Source organism: Lolium rigidum, chromosome 1, assembly GCF_022539505.1.
Source record: "Lolium rigidum isolate FL_2022 chromosome 1, APGP_CSIRO_Lrig_0.1, whole genome shotgun sequence".
NCBI classification, from domain to species: domain Eukaryota; kingdom Viridiplantae; phylum Streptophyta; class Magnoliopsida; order Poales; family Poaceae; genus Lolium; species Lolium rigidum.
The window spans coordinates 114,166,790-114,185,556 of record NC_061508.1 but is presented as its reverse complement, the minus strand read 5'-3'; the positions used below and the strand labels follow the sequence as shown (position 1 = coordinate 114,185,556).

Here is an 18,767-nt window from a genome sequence, read left to right as displayed (position 1 = left end):
GAGACAGTCGGTATATTTGTTTTCCCATCTCTAACGACACCTAGTTGGAAATATTGTTGTCTGCTATCTTGATGCTCCGAAGAGTTCTTCAGCATGTGTTGTTCTTTTTTTTTTTTGGTTGCTTATCACGTGGACCACGTGGTAGTATGTGTTAATTTTAGTAGAAAGGGATAAAAAAATTATGAACACATAAGCAACTGCATGTTGATTTTGTTTCCTCTGTGAGCATCGGCAAATGTTAAATATGTGATACTTGTAGAGATATTGAAGTATGTCTTTTGCTGATTTTGTTTATCTGACTACTTCCATTTGTTACCTCCGCGATTCTCCGTGAAATCCACCAACTAATTTTTGTAGAGGTGTTATCCAATCATCGAAGTTACTATGCCAGAGGTATATATATTCCGCCCCTGATTATTCCAACCTGAGCTTAGATTTCTGAGACCAACACAAAGTCAGACAAAATAATAAACTGTATGCACTATCTGATTTCAAAATTTATCCTAGAAAAAATGGGAATCCGTCTTTTCTCGGGATTAGACTTGTTCATGTTGGAATGAGAATGATTACCTATTCCAGATAAGTTTTTCTTACTCTATTCAAGGTTTCCACAACAAGCCAAAGCCTACCTACCAGAGTGACCTTTTGGCTCTTGGGTGCATATGCTTCATTTATTTTGACATGAATCTTAGATACATTTTGAAATGTCAAAAATTTGCAAACGGAAAATTCATGTGTGCATCTTCACATGCTACGCGTGCATAAGATCTTTGCTAAAAAATCGATTTGTCGTTTGGGCTGTGTAAAATAGCAAACTTGTATGCTAAAAACAAGACTTTGTGGGACATGTTTTGTCTTTTTTCATCAGCCACAGAAAAAGTCAGTTTTTTCCCGAAACTGTACGAACGCACATAGATTGTTGAGATGCACATTCAAAGTCTTTTGTTGGAATTTTTGAAAATCAAGAATATGTTTTTTAGATTTTTTTAGATGAAGGGAGCATATTTTCCTGAGAGCCGAATTGAACTTTCCGACTTACTCTATTCTTTATTCTCCCACTACGGAAGAAAACCAAATGTGCGGGTGGATACTAAATGTATAGCTTATGTTTGAAGCATCAAAATGTATTTTCAAAGTTCTTATTTATTTCGGACTAATATGAGAACTTGTAACCTCATGGAGTCCACATAGAGGGTCCTTCTAACTCTTCTATTATTTAATAAAAATAAATTCAACTTACTAGTGTAAGTTTCTTACTTTAGTATGGAGTATGAATCTAAAAGTGTAAGTACTATTTTTAATATCAGAATGGCATGCCGCGGGCACAGAGTGGTCAAGCACACGGCGACGAGCAGCAAACCTTTGACAATTACTCTGAAGAATTAGATGAAATGCATGGTGATAATGTTGACTTTGACATATCACTTAGCAACAGAAACATAAGTCGGGGGAACCCCACAAATGATCAAGATGGCATTGGCCCAAAATCAAGCAAGAAGCGCCTACAGAGGCTCACTTTCGAGCAGAACCAGATACTTCAAGGGTATGGGTACTACTAAGGATACTATGATTGATTTCAAGTTGATAATTATCTTCTTCTTTTAGAAGTGCAAATATTTATGACAATATTTTGATCTTTAGTTCTTTTTAACCAAATAAATTTGGTGTGATGGTTTGTCCACATGATCATGTAAATACACATCCCATGTTTGTTCCTTCTTCTAATATATTGATGGACGGAGGGAAGGGGGACGAGCAGGGGCTAAGCCCCCCCTAACAATGTTGTTTTCCTAAAGTATATCTTCAAACCTATGTGCACTTCGCCACCCCCAAAGTCTCCCTGCCCCCTCTATACGTGATTCCTGGCTCCGTCCGTGATATTGATCTACCTATAAAATGTGAAAAGGGCTCTTTGAGAAAATGAGAGAAGGATAATAGTTTACGCAAGTGCACACTTCTTGAGTTTGTTATAAGAATTTAACGACTTGCCAATTGTCTTTTTTTTTCTCACCTGAATGAACAGAGAGTTCAGCGTATGGGCTCACCCGGATGAATATCGAAGGAGGGAGCTGAGTGAGATAACTGGTCTTACAGAACAACAAGTGAAGTTTTGGTTTCAGAACAAGTTAACACAAGTCAAGGTCTGGTCTTAAACATTCGCAGAATCTCAATTATACAGTTTGTATCAGATCATCTACCTCGCCATTGAGTATGCCTCATCAGCTATTATTACACTGTCATAACTTCACTTCTTAAGTTACACTTACTGTATGTAGCCTTAGCCCTTACCAGGATGTCGTAGAAAACACTCTATCTCGGAATTAGTAATCATTTTCTGTACATATTCTGTGACATAAACTGCAGAGTCTGCATAAAAAAGAAGAGAACTATAGATTGAAAGTGGAGAACGTAATGCTGAGCAACGAAAATAAGAAGCTTAAGGAGGCTCAGAGGAATATGTTTTGCCCCACTTGTGATCCACTGCCACAGAACCAGCTCTCTCCAGATATGCAAACACTCAAAGAGCAAAATAACTGGCTAAAGCTAGAGGTAAAAATATAATCAAGCCTCTCAGGCATTTTCAATTAAGCTAGAAACATTTGGATGAATAGGATTCAAGTTCGGTAACTCAAAAACAATGCTAGATCTACTGTTCTTAAATTAACTTGCAGGAATTATAACACTAAGCTACAGAGTATTATGAAGATTGCACCAATGTTGTATTATTTCCACTTACTAATGTCTTGCCTTTCATTTGGCAGATTTCCCGATTGCAAGCTGAAACACTTCAAAATTCCGGACAATCTTTCCAACTTGACTCATCTGCAGAAAATGTTGTTATCATACAAAACGACATACAAATGATTGCTAAACTAACTCATAATGCAATGGACGAGTTTATCATTTTGTCCAACTCACATGGCCCTCTATGGCTGCCTGTCCCTGGTGGTTCATTTGAAATACTGAACAAGATGGCTTATGCTACACAATTTGATGGAAAAAATAGTGCACATATAACAGGATTCAAGACCGAGGCCACTCGTGCTAGTGTTGTGGTCATGATGGGCGCCAAAAATATTATGGATTATCTCATGGATTCTGTAAGTTATATACAAATTGTATAAAAAGGCTAGTTATTATTTGTCAACCAAAAAAGTACATAATTTCAATGCTAATGCAGTTGATGTTATTTCAAGTCGCGATCTGATCCTAATGTTAAATAAATGCAGGAGTGCTATGCATCTCTTTGTCCTGGAATCCTGTCAAGTGCAAAAACCATTAAGGCTTATAAGTGGCCTACTAATGTAGGCTACGATGGCGCTATGCATTTGGTATGTATGGCTTATAAGTTTTGTCTTTAGTGCAAAGATCTTGTCCAAAACAAGATAAATCTTCATTACTGACAAAACAAGCACACTATACTAAGGTAAAATTAGTTTTGTTCACTAATTGACATCTTTTCTTTGCTTGAAAACAACAGATGACAATTGAGACGGTGTTCCCGTCCCCCCTGGTACCATCGAGGAAATGCACATTCGTGAGGTCCTGCAGGGAGCTACAAAATGGGACAACACTCATTGTTGACGTGTCCCTGGATAGCAGTGATGGTACGTTCTTCAAATGCCGCAAGATGCCTTCAGGAGTGCTAATTCAGCCCCTAGACCGTAATAGCTGCAAGGTATGGTAAAGAAAGACTGAAAAATGATAAATTTCTACCATGTGGTGATACTGGTATATATGGAGGTGAATTAGTCCATGCTTTATGTGCATGGAAATCTTGTTGGCAGATCATCGTCATAGAGCATGTTCTAGTAGATGATACCGGAGTTCAAGAGCTGTACCAGCCATGTCTGAGTGGACTCATGTTTGGAGCTAGGCGCTGGGTAACCAGCATCGCACGGCAAAGCTTGCGTTTAAGAGACGTCTTCCACGTTATTACCAGAAATGCATTAAGAGGTAACAGATCTGCATTGTCTGAAACTCTGAACACTCTGAACTGAGGAAATCCTGGAAGGCATGTCTTTACAGAAACAAGCTTTTCCTCCTTGGTTTGTTTCAGCCAACTCAAAGGGGAGGAAGTCCCTAATGAAGCTAGCCGATGGCCTGCTCGTCAGCTACAGCAACAGCATCGCTGGCATCCCTGATGACGCATGGACCATGGTGTGCGGTGCTGGTACGGAACAAGATATCAAGATCGCACATAGAAGAAGCCATGACCGCACAAACACCGCTGTTGTGTCTGTGAGCGCATCATTCCAGCTTCCAATACCACTTAGGGTCACGTTTGATCTGCTCAGGAACAACACGCTGCGTGCAGAGGTACACTAATGAAAATACCCCGATCTACCTCTCCAATCACACACGTGGTACGGGCATTTCGCTTTTTTCTGCAGTTAGCTGTGTACTCATGTCATGTGTACCTTACACAGTGGGATGTGCTGGTGAAAGGTGGTGTCGTGAGGGAGGAAGTCTGTGTCTCCAGCAGCATAGAAGCCGATGATACCGTCTCCATACTGCATGTTAAGGTACCAAACACATCTAGCTTCAGTATCTCCAAGATCCATCGTTTTCTCAGGTAATCTGATATCTCACTCAACTAACTCAAGTATATTTGTGTGATTGACCAGAATGTCGCAGAAATAAGGGAAAACATCATGATCCTCCAGAACAGCTGCTATGACGTGTCGGGCTCATTCATTGTTTACTCGCCCATCGACACCCAACTGATGAACAAGATCCAGAGCCCAGAGGACATGGCGGAGAGCAAGGTATCCCTTTACCCCACCGGCTTCTCCCTCCTCCCCGTCAGTCAGTCTGCCGAGGGTGGCAATGGCATTGCCCTAGGCAAGGATGGAGAAACTCTTGTAACCGTGGGGTTCCAGATTCTGCTGAAGCTCACACGTGACAATGGCTTATATCCTAAGTCTGTGGTTGCGACCATCGCTCTCATGTCCGAGAACATTGCGACTATCAAAACGTCCTTGATCAACAACAAGTCCCATGTAGAATGTACCAGGTAATATTCTTCCTGTTCAAATGCACTAATACTAACCTGTGCTCAGTAATTTGGTGATGACGGCTTGTTGTTTGCACAGGAGGAAAGGGAGGCACAATGATACTGGAAGGATGTAAATCATCATCGAATACATTGTCCGTTCAGATCAACAACATTTCTCCTGGTGTTGCTGCAATATTTAATTACATTTCCTTTACTATTTGCAACTTTCAGTTTGCAATAAGAACTTTTAATAATGGTTTAACAACCAAAACTATGTTATGTTTCCTTTACAATTTGAAAGTCTCATCCTATAATAGGAACCTGTAATAATGGTTTAGGAACCAGACCTATGTCATGTTATTGCTGTATTATCGACTGCCATGTAACCATAAACTTGCATTAGCTTGTGAATTTGGTGACACTATGAATGCTATTCTATAACGTGCATTTTCATTTTATTTGATGGGTGCAATTTTAAACCTCACTTTTTTAAGTTTGCTCTACACAATAAGGTTTTAGGGTTTTGAAAACCCTTTACACACAAAGTTAGCAAACAGCTTCCCTGCTAGATGGGTAACAGAGATATCCTAAATCTCACAAAAAGTCCTACTGTTGACCCTTGTACACTTCACATATCTCCAGTACCACCATGACTCCAATATTAGAACGGACATCATCATGCTTTGTCCTGTTCTAATATCTGATTTTTTTTACCAATTCTGGTTTATGGTATTCACTTGTACACCTATTTGGATTGGTTTTAATACTTACTAGAACATGAAAGCGCGCGTTGCTGCGCCCGTCTGTTTGGTTAAAGGAAAATAGAAATATCTGAGAAAAATTAATAGTATGAATATCTATGAAAAAATTGAATTACGGTGCCTTAGTTCATAGCATGGACTACAGCTGCAAATGGGTACTTCAAAGTTCAAACAATAATTTTGCAGATCATTGCGTAGGTCAGCTTGCAAGAGATATACAAATCGTTTTCCCAGATCTATAAGACAAAAGGAGGATAAAAACATCAAACGTTATGATCTATGGAGCCAAGTTGCTAATCCATAATTTGAAGTGAAAACTACACGTAAATTTGGTTATGCTATGGTAGGAAAGATTGCAGGCGGGGTAAGATCAGATACATGCCAACCATCATTCTGTAGCTAGTTTTTTTTTTGCAAGACATGTACCTGTCAAATGGGTAATTATAAGCACCCCCCATATAGGTGGACAAAACTCAACACATTTAGAAAGCTAGGCTAGAGAATTAGAATCAGTTTACTATTAAAAAAGGAAATAATATAAGTACATATCTAGGTTACTAATTAGAGTAGGTGTTTGAAGCTAATAAAATCACTTTTGAATTTGCAGAACTGAGTTTATAGAACTGCCATGTAAATGTGGAAAGTAAGTAACCTATACTCGTAGTACACATCTAGCATAATTCAAAATCACCATATCCACTGGTAACCTCACAAAGCCCGCTGCTCTAGTTTTCGACCACTCCATCAGAATGACCATGCAAGGAATCAAATTAGCAGGAAGTGCTCTTTGAAGATAGCGCATATCTCAAAGGAATCTGAACAAATAATAGTGTAAGTATCCATCATAAAAGAAAAATAGCGTGTTTTTGCAGGAAATCCAAGGGTAAATTCAATACATAGGGACATCTGATTGCAAGACAATTTGGTATTCCTTCCAAACAATGGGAGGAACATTGTTAAGATATAATTGAATGTGATGCGATGCCCGATATACTACTGGATATGTTTGTAAATCGTACAAATTAAACCAAACACCACGGAAGCATGAATCAACCAATTGAAAGCATGAAAAAGATTTTTATGGGCTGCACACAACTGAACTCCTCAGGCAAGTCTAGTAAATTAGAATAAGCAACACATATGTAATAGAAACTATTTTCGCAAATGATATGCTTGGATGGCCCAATCAGATCTAAAGTAAACAAAATCAAGCTCTAGAGGAAATGCCGAGATGAAAACAATAAAAATATTTCTATAGTAGGCATAATACTAAACTGGGCATGGTAATATATGAAATACAGGCACATGTCCAGGAATCAATAGCTCCATTTACTATCATAGAATGCAGTGAATACAAGAAAATAATATCGAATAAGCACCATACTGATCTCAACATCAGCAAAAGATTATTGGTTGTTTGCACAGCACATCATATGTTCATTCCATCAAGAATCTCAAACAAATATATGTGTCAAAGTTGTGTGCATAAGGAAAAGAGCTGTTCCGAGTGTTACATATTATCCTGCAAAACATATTTTACCTCGTCACTCATATTCTCCAATGTAGTAGCAACATCACCTTTTTTCCTTTGGACCTCCTAGTCACAGGATATATGCCATATTACTTTCATTGTATGAGACATCCAACAATTAGAGGACAATGTATAATTAGTGCAAACCACAAACCCAACACCAAACATGGTCAAAACAGATAGGTTAGCACTTTAGGTAAACAATGCCATGCTAGAGAATACTTCAGTCAGTGCACTTTCATTGGTGTCATAGGAAAGGATATGCCTCCAACTCAATGAAAGAAATAGCAAGTCATCGAAAAATCTTGAACTGTAAGTCAGCAATACTACCGGGTGTTCAGTGTTCATGGAAATTCTTCCCACACATAATTTTAAAAGCGACCCTATTTCAAATTGGAGACAATCTTTGCATACATGTGAGCGCAATGATCTGTAGATCTGAGAGTGCCAATATAACTTCCATGCAAGCAACTCAAGTTACCTTCCTCCAACTCAATATGCTGCAGCAATAACACTGGATCAAGCTTACAGGGGTGGGAAATTCTTGACTTTGATTTACTGATACTTTTTTCTCAATGCCTTATGAAATAAGCACCCTGGAACAATCACAAGGAGAAGATATTAGTATTTGATACCGTGGGAACTTATTTCTAGTAGCAAAACATCAAAGCGTATTTCATACCTAGCTTGGTCATTCATCTTATCAAATTCATCAAAAAAGCATGTACCTTTGTTCGGATGAAGCCCGATGATCACATGGGTACGTGAGCACGCGGTGAGAGGCTGACACGTGTCTAACGGTGTTAGTTCTCCATCAGATGACATTTTGTAATAAAAAAATTGTGTCACCCCGATAAAAAAATCGCACCTCCCCTTTTTAACCGCTGCGCCTTATCCTCTTCGCATCTCTCTCCAAGCCCCACATTTCACGGAGTCTCTCCTAACCACTGTGGAAACATCGATCCAGCGGCGAAAAATTGAGGAGCACCGAGCTGGAGAGGTCGCCGTCGTCGCCGCGTCCGCATCGGGACGCTTCCTTCACGCGAGCACGCGGCCGCAGGGGAGGCCGCCGCCGTCGCCGCGCACGCATCGGGACGCCGCCTCCACGCGAGCACGCTTCCGCAGGGGACGCCGCCGACCTTCCTCTGCACGGGACGCCGCCGACCGGCGCACCAGCTGCGCTCGTCTCGTCGCCGGCCGCCACCTTGCTGCTTGGCGGGCGGGCGCCAAGAAAGGCCGGATGGGCTGCCTGGGGTGGATCAAGACGCGGACGTCGTCCCGCAGCGGCCGGCGGGGGAGCTCCTCGGCCCCGCCGACCACCACGACCACCACAACCGCCTCGGCCGTCAGCACGAGCCGCTCCGACGACTCCTCGGGCCTGGCGGGGCGGCGGGCCAGCAAGTCCACGGGCTCCGCCTCATCCCAGTCGCAGCCCAGCATCTCCTCGCTCTACGAGGAGCGCGGCCACGCCCAGCTGCGCGCCTTCGACTACGACGAGCTCCGCAGCGCCACCAACGACTTCGGCCGCGCGCAGAAGCTCGACACCTCCGCGCTGCACCGCAGGCCTCGGCGGCCGCATCCGCGCACGACCTCCGCAGCACCGCTCGTCCCCAGAACCACTTTTCCTGCTCGAGCCCCGATTGGGGACTTGATTGATGATTCCACCGACGCCCATCTAATTAAGCAATGGATCCAGTTGACGAATTGGTGCCGAATCCTATTCTTTCTTTTCTGAGTATAGCTGATGTAAACTGAGTGTGATGTAAACTGAGTGATTTTTGCACTCCAATTTAACAGAATTATGATCTGAAATTAAACGAATAGGCTTGGGACAAAGACTGCTGGGTCTACTAATTATTGCAATTTTTTATCCATCTTTCGTCCCTATGCGCCATCAAATGGACCAGCCTTCCGTGGTGTCACAGAATCATCATTGCAGAATGCCAAGGACTACAATAATAATCTACTACTTCACATCTGACACACATGCGTAACTGGCAGAAAAAGGTTTTAGAACCGTCAAAGGGCCGTGTAGTCACCGTGAGTAGATAGAGGGAATCCGACGGTTGTAGACAATATCCAACGGCAACGAAGGCATGCGTAACTACCCATCTGTTCACCAAATCCACTCTCTACCTTTGTTAGCAAAAGCAGTACACCTGACGCAAGTATAGAGCTCTGTGGCATGTTTTCTAGTACTCCTAAAAGGAATTGCTGAAAATTATTACTCTTTTTAAATCCAGCTCTCCCTTGGAGAGTGATTTTTGGGATGCTCGCATATATATATTATACTCCTGCTGTCCCAAATTACTTGTTGCAGTGTATAGATACATGCAAATCTAGACAAATCTGTGACATCTAATTCGGGCCTGATGGAGTATATTCTTTGAAGTAAAATAGTTCAATATAAGAAACAAGTGTACCCACACAAAACTACAATCGTATATATTGGTATGTGCCACATAAAGAACCCTCGGGAATATAGCACATGAAGAAAAGAAATATTGTACTGTAGTTGTTTTAGGTTACTTCCTTGCTCAGTATTGACAGTATGTACATAGTCACAATCTAGCACGAACCCTATACACCAAGCCAGCTAAAATTTGCAATTTGAGATATGAGACGAAGCCCATCAGATCTCCAACCCAATAGGTTATTTGGATCCAAGAAACGAACGAATTGACCAGAACTTGAATAAAAGGCTTACATAGTACATCTTAATACTGACAAACAATATAGAGAATCAGGAAAAAGAAGCACATGGATTACCGGCCGATTGGAACCGTGGTATGGGACAGCTCCTTTCTCCCCAGTTCAGAATCACCAGTAAACCCTACAAATGATCCCAAGATCAGTAAGGAATCAATATCCTACACATCTAGGAAGCCCAAGTAGCCTGCGCGCCATTCACAGTACGCCCACGCCGGAGAAGAAGGGCACGAATGCCGGCACTTGAGAAGGGAACAAACTCAGCGGAGGGCTTCTGTATCCAGACAAAATCAAGCAAACTGAGAAACCAACGGGAATCCCTCCGTGCCTTGGTCGCCTCACCTTGGCAGTTTCTTGGCCGGCGGCAATCGCGCGCGCAGGAAGTAGTTGTTCAGGCGAGTGGGAATGGGACGGGGAGAAAACGGTACCGCTCTCTCGTGTCGCCCCCTCCAGGCGACCGGGAGGGCGAACCCTAGCCCGCCGCCCGCCCCCTCCCTCTCCCCCTCCTCCTCGCCGTCCTCGGAGGCGCTGCCGGCGAAGCAAGCGGCGCCGGTGAAGAGGGCGGCGGGGATCTGAGCCCTCAGCCCCCGCGCGGTTACTAGCTGGAGGAACTCCGCGCCGGGATCTCCGTTGCCGCGGCTGCGCTGCTCGGTGGACTCCTCCTGGTGGTCTACTGGTGGTCTGCTGCGGTGGGGGCTCGGGTAGCCAGGGCGGCGGCCCTGGGTGGGTGGACGGCGCTGGCCCTGCGGCGGGGGGCGTCCGTGGTGGGTGCGGTCCATCTTCCTCGGCCGCGCGGGCGGCGTGGAGATGGCGGCCGTGGTTCGCGGAGTAGGGGCTGGCCCTTGCTCCAGACCTGAGGAGGAAGCCTGCTCCTTCCTGATCTGCGCGCCCCTGCCAATCCCGGATCTTGGTGGTCTCTGGTCGCCGGATCTGGGTGCCCCGGCAGGTGGGTGGATGCTGGTGTGTGGTGCTGGGGGAAACCCTTGGTCAGCCTGGCTGGCCACGACGAGGACGACGCCGCTAGCGCCGGCTCCCTTCCTGAAGGTCTCGTTGAGGTAACACCCTGGCTAACCCCTCCTCTAGGTAACACCCTGGCTAACCCCTCCTCTAACTGGGCGAAAGCCCTGGTTCTCCGTGCGGATGGCGGCAGCGTTGAGGCGTCGTTCCCCTTCTTGGAGGCGTCATCCGGGGAACCGCAGAGGTGCGGGCGTTGCAGCTGTGTTTGGTTGTGGCCGTGGCGACAGTTCTTGCTCGGCGTCGCCCTCGCCCATGTCGTCTGTCAAGTGCTTGGTCTGGTGTCTGGCCGTGGAAAGGCCATTGCTTGCTGGTCGACGCCCTCGCCTGGGCGAGAGGGGAAAGGGTTCCCCTCTACGGCAACAATGGCGGTTTGGCAGACGCGTATACAGGCTTTGGTGGTCTTGTTCAGCAACACGGGGTGGTGGCGTCCCTTCCGTCGCTTCTTCCTGGGTGCGTCTTCGTCCGGCAGCTTCGGTACGGTGTTGCGGTGGTGCCTGTGGTGGTGGTGGTCTCGGTGAAGCTTTCTGGACGCTTATGGTGGATTCTCCCCCGGCAGCCTAGTCATCTTAGGTCCGCCGTGTTCTTGGGGGAACTGCTTTGCCTCCTGATGGTTCGACGCCCTTCGAACCGGGGCGAGGGACTGGGAGTCCTTTCCGGAGGTGAAGACGGTGGAGCTCGGGTCTTAGTTGTTCGGCTGGAGTAGACGTCGGCGTGTTCCCGGCTGCTTTCTCCTCAACCTCGCTGCCTTAGGAGTCTTCTCGGTGTCGTGCTGTGGTCTAGGCATCTCTAGCTGTGTTACAGGTGTATCCTTAGTCTGCTTGGTGCCTGTTTCCTGTAAGCTGTTTGTAAGCACTCTTGTATCTGCCGTATGTGGCTTTATTAATTTAAAGCTGGGCCTTTGGCCTTGTGTTTAAAAAAGAATGGGACGGGGAAGGGAAGTGACGGCCGCCAGGAAGAAAGAAAGAGGAAAGGAAACGTCGTGTGTGCGCTCTTTTTTTTATGTGAGGCCTCCGATGCGGAAGAAAAAGGCCTCAAGCTGGTACGACCCATCTAGTAATTTTTTGCGTTCCGATTAACCAGAATTCACCTATTTCGACTTGCGGAGTAGCAGCCCTTGAGACGATAAGCCGGCCCATTTAGCGCTAATTAAGGAAGGAAACGTTTTGAGCGATGTTGTGGGAATACAGAGACGAATCTGGGACGTGAAGTGGTAGGATCCAACGGCTGAGGGCTTCAAATGGCTGTGGTGGCTCCTAGCTAGGTGAGTTTTACTGTTACTCAATGTATCCATCGGTATCTAGAGCTAATTACTGGTGGAGACACAAATATTACCACCACTCCAAGCAGGCCCTAAGGGAGGACCTAGTTCTCTCTTGCAGTACAGTCGTAAGTTCTGCAAGAATTAATTTAGGAGGAGATTCGATAAATATTTTGCATTTAACAGTAAGTGGAGAGTGAAAACATTAAGTGATAGCTTAATGGAGAAAATGAACAGAAAATTCGCAGTTCACAGCAACAGATTAGGCATTCCATGAGAAGCATTTCAGGAAAACTTATTAAGTATAATTTAGTGACATGAGGGCAAACTTATTGTTCACTAATTTAAGAATCTTAAGTGGTCACTAATTTAAGAATCTTAGGTGGTCTGGAGGTTAGAACAAGCTAGTTACAAAACTAGTACAAAGTCAAGTCAGCCAGTAAAGTAAATGCTCTCTGAAGTAAAACAGCTATACCTGGAAACAAAATAAGATAAGACAAGTGTGTGAGCTTCCCTAACCTCATTGCGAGCTTATTATGATCACACATCGCCATGCTTGTTCATCTCTGATGTTTTTGGCTTGCTACAGCTTCCAAAAGGATTTGGGTTCTCACATCAACAAGGGTAATCAAATTAAGACAGGAAGGACATGATAGGTTGCAATGTTTAGAGTTAAGAGCAGCCCAGTTCTTCAACACGATCAGGGCTTCCAGTTTCCTGAAGCTTCGCCAGTTCCAGTTTCTATTGGTTTTCCATGAATGCCTTTTTGTGCCTCCACTTATCCAGGAATATGTTCAACTATTGTGCCTTCTCAATCACCTGCATAGCCATACTGACCAAAGCATACAGCAAGGCATCAATCAGCTCGTGGTTAAAACCAGTTCCCTTCCTCCTCACTCCTGTCCATAATATGAGCACATTACCGTACTTCCCAGCAGAGAGATAGCCGCTGACAAGTGAGAGGTACATCTGATTATTTTGTTCAAATAACAGGAACACCATCCTTCGGCATGTCCATCCTCTATCCTCCCAACCTTGTAAAATGCATGTATTATGGAGTTCCAAAGAAAGATGCCGTGCACTCCTGCCGGTTGTTCTCTGTCAAGCCTGTCATTGTAGTAAGCTAACTTGTCATAAGATCTGGTAGCCTTCCCTCCCTCATATCCTTGGAAAGATGCAAATGCAGACTTGAAATCATGGGCTGCCACCGAAGCATCGCTAAGAGCATCAGAACTGCCAGCATCAAGCTGTAGCGCTGCTGCTGCGCTGATCTCCGCCACAAGCTCTGCAGCCTGTGTGGTCTTTTGCTCCTTGCAATACGCTATCAAGATTGGGGAGTATCTGCCCAGCCCCACAGAGGCGCCTCGAGAAGTCATTTCATCGAGCATGTTATGAGCCTTGCTCAGTAGACAGCGTCGGCGGCGGGTAGAGCTCTGGGGACGGATCCGGCGGGGGAGGTGGGGGCGGCGGTTGGGGCGTGGCGCGAAGGCGTAGACACGGTGGGATCTCGAGAGTTCTGGAGGATGGCGAGGACGAGGGTTCCGGAGAAGACGAGGAGAAGGGCCTCCCGTTTCGGGGGTGGTGGGGGCGCTGATACAGCAGGCGGCGAGGAGCGCTTATCGGCGGGAGATGCCGTTAAGATGTTCGAACTTTGGCCAAGGAAGTTGCAGCCAGAGGGATTTTGCATGAAAACCCCCTCTTTTAAGCTTAATTTTACAAACCAAACTAGGCACTAGACTGAACATGAACGTGGCACACAGTCTTCAGAGTTCACAGGGGATAGTTTGGTCTTGTCACCTTGGTGTCAAACAACTTGTGGGACAGAATATACATTGTTCAATATGTATGTGCGTCTTGATTTATAGACTCTACATCAATTCACCTTGCAACGATGGACTTTCCATCGCAAAGAGTCTTGACAGAGAGCGCGGAGCGGGACGAGGAGCGGATCTTGGGGGACTTTGGTGTTCGCGGCGTTTCGGCTTCGGCAACACTTAGATCGTGTGTCGGAGATCTAACTTGGGGACATTGGGCACACGTGGGAAACGGGGAGCGTCATGAAAGTTTTTCCAGGCGAAAGCTCAATGCCTCGGCACCAATGGCCACGATGCCCGTGGGTATTGTTACCCTCCTGGCGTTTTTGCTACTACCTCTCCGTGATAGAGCTCCAGGTGAAAACCCTTGACCATCGGTCTCGGCGGTGGTGGCGCGGTGCGTCGTTACCCTCTTGGGGGGGGGGTCGTCACGGAGCCTTGGTTCTCCCCGGTCTGGACCGTTGTCTCTGGTGGCAAGTTTTGGTCTCCGCATTTTTCTTGTTTATTTTGATCTGCGTTGTAAGGGCCTTCCCATCACCATATGTATTTGTTGCTCGGCCGATGTGGCTTTATTTATAAAATGGAGCGAAAGCCTGGTTTCGAGAAATATGTTATTCAACATATATAGTGTGTTGATTTTTATGGTGCATGGAACAAACGACAACATCGATGGAAGAACACAAGTTCTTCGATGAACTCAAGTTCATGGCCAACATTGATAGAAGAACTTGAGTTGATTATAGCTACTGTACGTCAATTTCACCTTGCAACGACCGACTTTCCATCACTGAGCGTCTGAGAGAGAGCACGGGGCAGGGCCCTCTTTCCATCAGCGGCCAGCTGCAAGCAAGATTCAGTGAATCCGGAACAGTGAGTCAATGGCTGTCACTGGTGTTTCGCAAAGGACGGGTGCGTACGATGGTGCCGTCTGTCTCCTCAGGATATAGTTGTCAAGACCTTGCCTGCTAGCTAAGGCTGGTGCCAACGCGGGCGTGAGTGCGGGCGGTATCGCCCGGCTAGGGGCGGGAGGCGGGCGGGAGCGAGGCGAGACGAGAGGGCGGGGCGCTGCGGCTGGCGCCGGGCGGTACCGCCCGCTGCCGCCCGGCTACCGCCCGCGTTGGGGGCGACAGCGAGGCGTTAGCGGGGCGAGAGGCGGGGCGGGGCGAGAGGGGGGCGGGCGAGAGGGCGGGCGATAGCGGGCGGTAGGCGGGCGGGAGTGGGGCGAGATGCGGGCGAGAGCGGGCGAGAGAGGGGCGGGAGTGGGGCGGTAGTAGCTGAGGTGGCGCGATCTGATTCGTCCACCTCAGCTAGCCGTTGGGGTAGCCGTTGGTACTTCAAAAAACCCTAAAATTTCACCCCCCTATAAATAACCCCATATGGTTTCACTCACTCCACACCCATTTCATCTCCTCCACTCTCCATTTCCACTCCTCTCAACGCCATGTCTTCGTCCAGCAGTTCGAGCGACGGAATAGAGGGTGATCTGATCGATGCATTCCAGGCGGAGTACGAGGAGGAGATGCTGAACGAGGAGGAGGAGCCAAGACGGCCGCGACGCCGCCGAGAGTTCATCAGACGTGATCGTCTGGGTGCAAGCGATTGGCTCTTCGAGGACTACTTCGCCAACGACTGCAACTATCCTCCGAGCTTCTTTCGGCGAAGGTATCGGATGAGGCGATCCCTTTTTCTGCGCATTGTGGATAGATTGGGTGAATACTCTCCGTATTTCACCCAAAGAGTTGATGCTCTCAACCGTCCTGGTCATTCTCCCCTACAAAAGTGTACTGCGGCTTTGCGTCTGTTAGCTTATGGAGCCTCTGCAGATACAATAGATGAGTGGCTTAAGTTAGCTAGACAAACTACATCAGATTGTCTAGATAGATTCTGTGAAGGCATCATTGCCTGTTACGGGGAGACGTTTTGCCGTCGACCAACTGTCGAGGATACTCAGCGTCTGTTAGCGAAAGCCGAGGAGCGTGGCTTTCCGGGGATGTTAGGGAGCATCGATTGCATGCATTGGCAGTGGAGGAACTGCCCAGTGGCTTTTGCTGGTCAATTCACAAGGGGAGACATCAAACACCCTACCATAATCTTAGAAGCCGTTGCGTCGTATGATCGCTGGATCTGGCATGCCTTTTTTGGAGTGGCCGGGTCCAACAACGACCTCAATGTACTCAACCAGTCGCCGTTGTTCACGGATGTGCTTAGGGGAGAAGCACCCGTAGTGAACTTCACGGTGAATGGACACGAGTACAACTATGGTTACTACCTTGCCGACGGCATCTACCCCTCCTGGCCGGTGTTCATATAAGGTGTTACTCTTCCACAAAGTGAAAAGCAGCGAATGTTCACTGCTGCTCAAGCAGCTTGGCGCAAAGATGTCGAGTGTGCCTTTGGAGTGCTGAAAGCTAGGTTCAACATTCTAGCAGTTCCGGGACGCTCCTACTCGAGGCGTACTCTTGGGTTGATCATGCGTGCATGTGTCATTCTGCACAACATGATCATCGACGATGAGCGTGGTACAAATTTGGAGCACACCTATGAGACCGTTGAGTCCAATGTCAGCCCTGCAATACACCAGCATGCACCACCAAGCCTAGCAGCCAAGATTCAGATGGACAACGAAATGAGGGACTCACCGGTGTATACACAGCTCCAACAAGATTTGATTGAGCATGTGTGGGCTCATAATGTCTAGATTATGTAATTTTTTCAAATTTTTATGTAATTTTTTCAAATTTTTATGTAATTTCTTTTTATGATGTAATCGGTAACAATTTTAGTTCAATAAAATAATTTCCTTGCATTATTTTTAATGTTGTAATCTGAAAAAGAAAAGCTAATGTCGAGGAGAGAGAAAAGCTGATGTGGAGGAGAGAGAAGTGAGAGCTCTCACTATAGCCCATGCATTGAGAGTGGGGTGAGAGTGGGGTGAGAGTGAGGAAAAAGCTAACATGCCAGGGCTATAGTGAGGTGATGCATTGGCACCAGCCTAAGGGAACACCAATGTCGACTGTCGAGTGTGTAGTACATCTCCCGTACCCCTTCCTTTCTTGGATGATGAGCTGGATTGATTTTCAGCATGACAGAGAAAACAGGAAAATGGTGATCGGTCGTCGACCCGTCGAATAGGACGTACTGGATTGAAGTCTATGAGTGATTCGGCGGAAAGAGGGCTCAGCGTGTGCGGCAACAAGTACTGAAAAGATTGTTTTGATAGGGGTGACGGTACTTTCTTAGCCAATTAAATGCGGTCTGGACTGAAGGCTGTGCCGTATGGCGTTTGGCGACATGCCGGAGAATGGCGAGATGCCGATCTTCTTCCTCTGATTATCCCAATCTTTCTTCCCTTCCTTGATTCCAGTGAGTCCCCTGACTTCTCCTCCACCGATCCCCCTTCAATCATCTCATAGCCCCCTTCAAACCTCCACGCAAGAGACCTTCTTCCTCATCTAGATCTGATTCCCCTTTTCACCCCCACCCCTAGAACCCCTCTCCCGATTTCCACTGCAGGTGATCATCCTCACATCCCACCCTGCCGTCGCCGGCAGTTTACTTGACACAGCTATTGAGAAAGTCCCAAAATGGAACCTCCCTCCTTGGGAGGCGGATCCATGCCTGATTTGGCTCTTTCGCGTCTTAAGCCGTGCGCAGCTAGCCGCTGTAACTCGAAATCCCATTCGGTGCTGTTCCTGAGAAAGAATACAGTGCTCCAGGTGGTAATCTGGATGTCTTTGTCGGAGGTGTCTGTCTCGATAAGGTCCCTGCCGGCAGATCAGTTGGAGCTAGGGGAGATGCGGCCTGAGTTGGAGACTAAGGGGAGCATCATTTTCATTGCACATGGCGGCGAGAACATGTACCTGAATCAAGAGGCAGCGGCGCCAGCCTGTAAGGCGCCACGGGCGCCATGAAAGCCATAGGTTGGAACTGCCAAGGCATGGGCAAGAGCCTTGGCGGTACAAAAATGTGCCACCTTGCCAGGATGATCCACTCCGCAAAATCTCAAATAATCTTTGTTTCTGAAATTAAATCTTCCAAGGTAAAGCCTTCTGATCTTACTACTCGGTTTGATATGTTTGATAGTGTTGTGGTTCCTTCTCGGGGACGCTCTGGTGGCTTGTGGCTAATGTGGACGAGTGATTTACAAATGCATGTTCTTAGTGCTAATTTCCATGTTATCCTAGCTAATTGTGTAAATAGTATAAGTAATCAACATTTTGGTCTTGTTTGTATTTATGGCGATCCCTATCATCGCGAGACTAGCCAGATTTGGGATCAAGTGGCCACTTTTGTTTATGATAACCCTAGTATGCCGATGCTTTGTATTGGGGATATGAATGACATGCTGTATGATATGGAAAAAAGCTCCCCAAATCTGAATCGTCCCCGTATGAATGCTTTTCGTGCTTTTGTGAAACACTGTGGCTTATTTGACTTGGGTTTTAGTGGTCCTTGATGGCGTGTAACTCACACGTTCGTTGGGAACCCCAAGAGGAAGGTATGATGCGCACAGCAGCAAGTTTTCCCTCAGAAAAAAACCAAGGTTTATCGAACCAGGAGGAGCCAAGAAGCACGTTGAAGGTTGATGGTGGCGAAATGTAATGCGGCGCAACACCAGGGATTCCGGCGCCAACGTGGAACCTGCACAACACAACCAAAGTACTTTGCCCCAACGAAA

General features: G+C 46.4%; 1 protein-coding gene across 1 annotated transcript; it reads left to right on the top strand.

Annotated features, from left to right (window-relative positions):
• The first annotated feature begins 1,313 nt into the window (after positions 1-1,313).
• Positions 1,314-5,133, top strand: LOC124650340 (homeobox-leucine zipper protein TF1-like). Its single transcript, XM_047189874.1, has 11 exons — positions 1,314-1,543; positions 2,024-2,141; positions 2,365-2,550; positions 2,763-3,101; positions 3,231-3,332; positions 3,482-3,679; positions 3,789-3,957; positions 4,061-4,320; positions 4,431-4,526; positions 4,629-5,017; positions 5,097-5,133. The coding sequence occupies exons 1-11, from the start codon at positions 1,314-1,316 to the stop codon at positions 5,131-5,133; spliced, it is 2,124 nt and encodes a 707-aa protein (XP_047045830.1).
• The last annotated feature ends 13,634 nt before the right edge of the window (positions 5,134-18,767 follow it).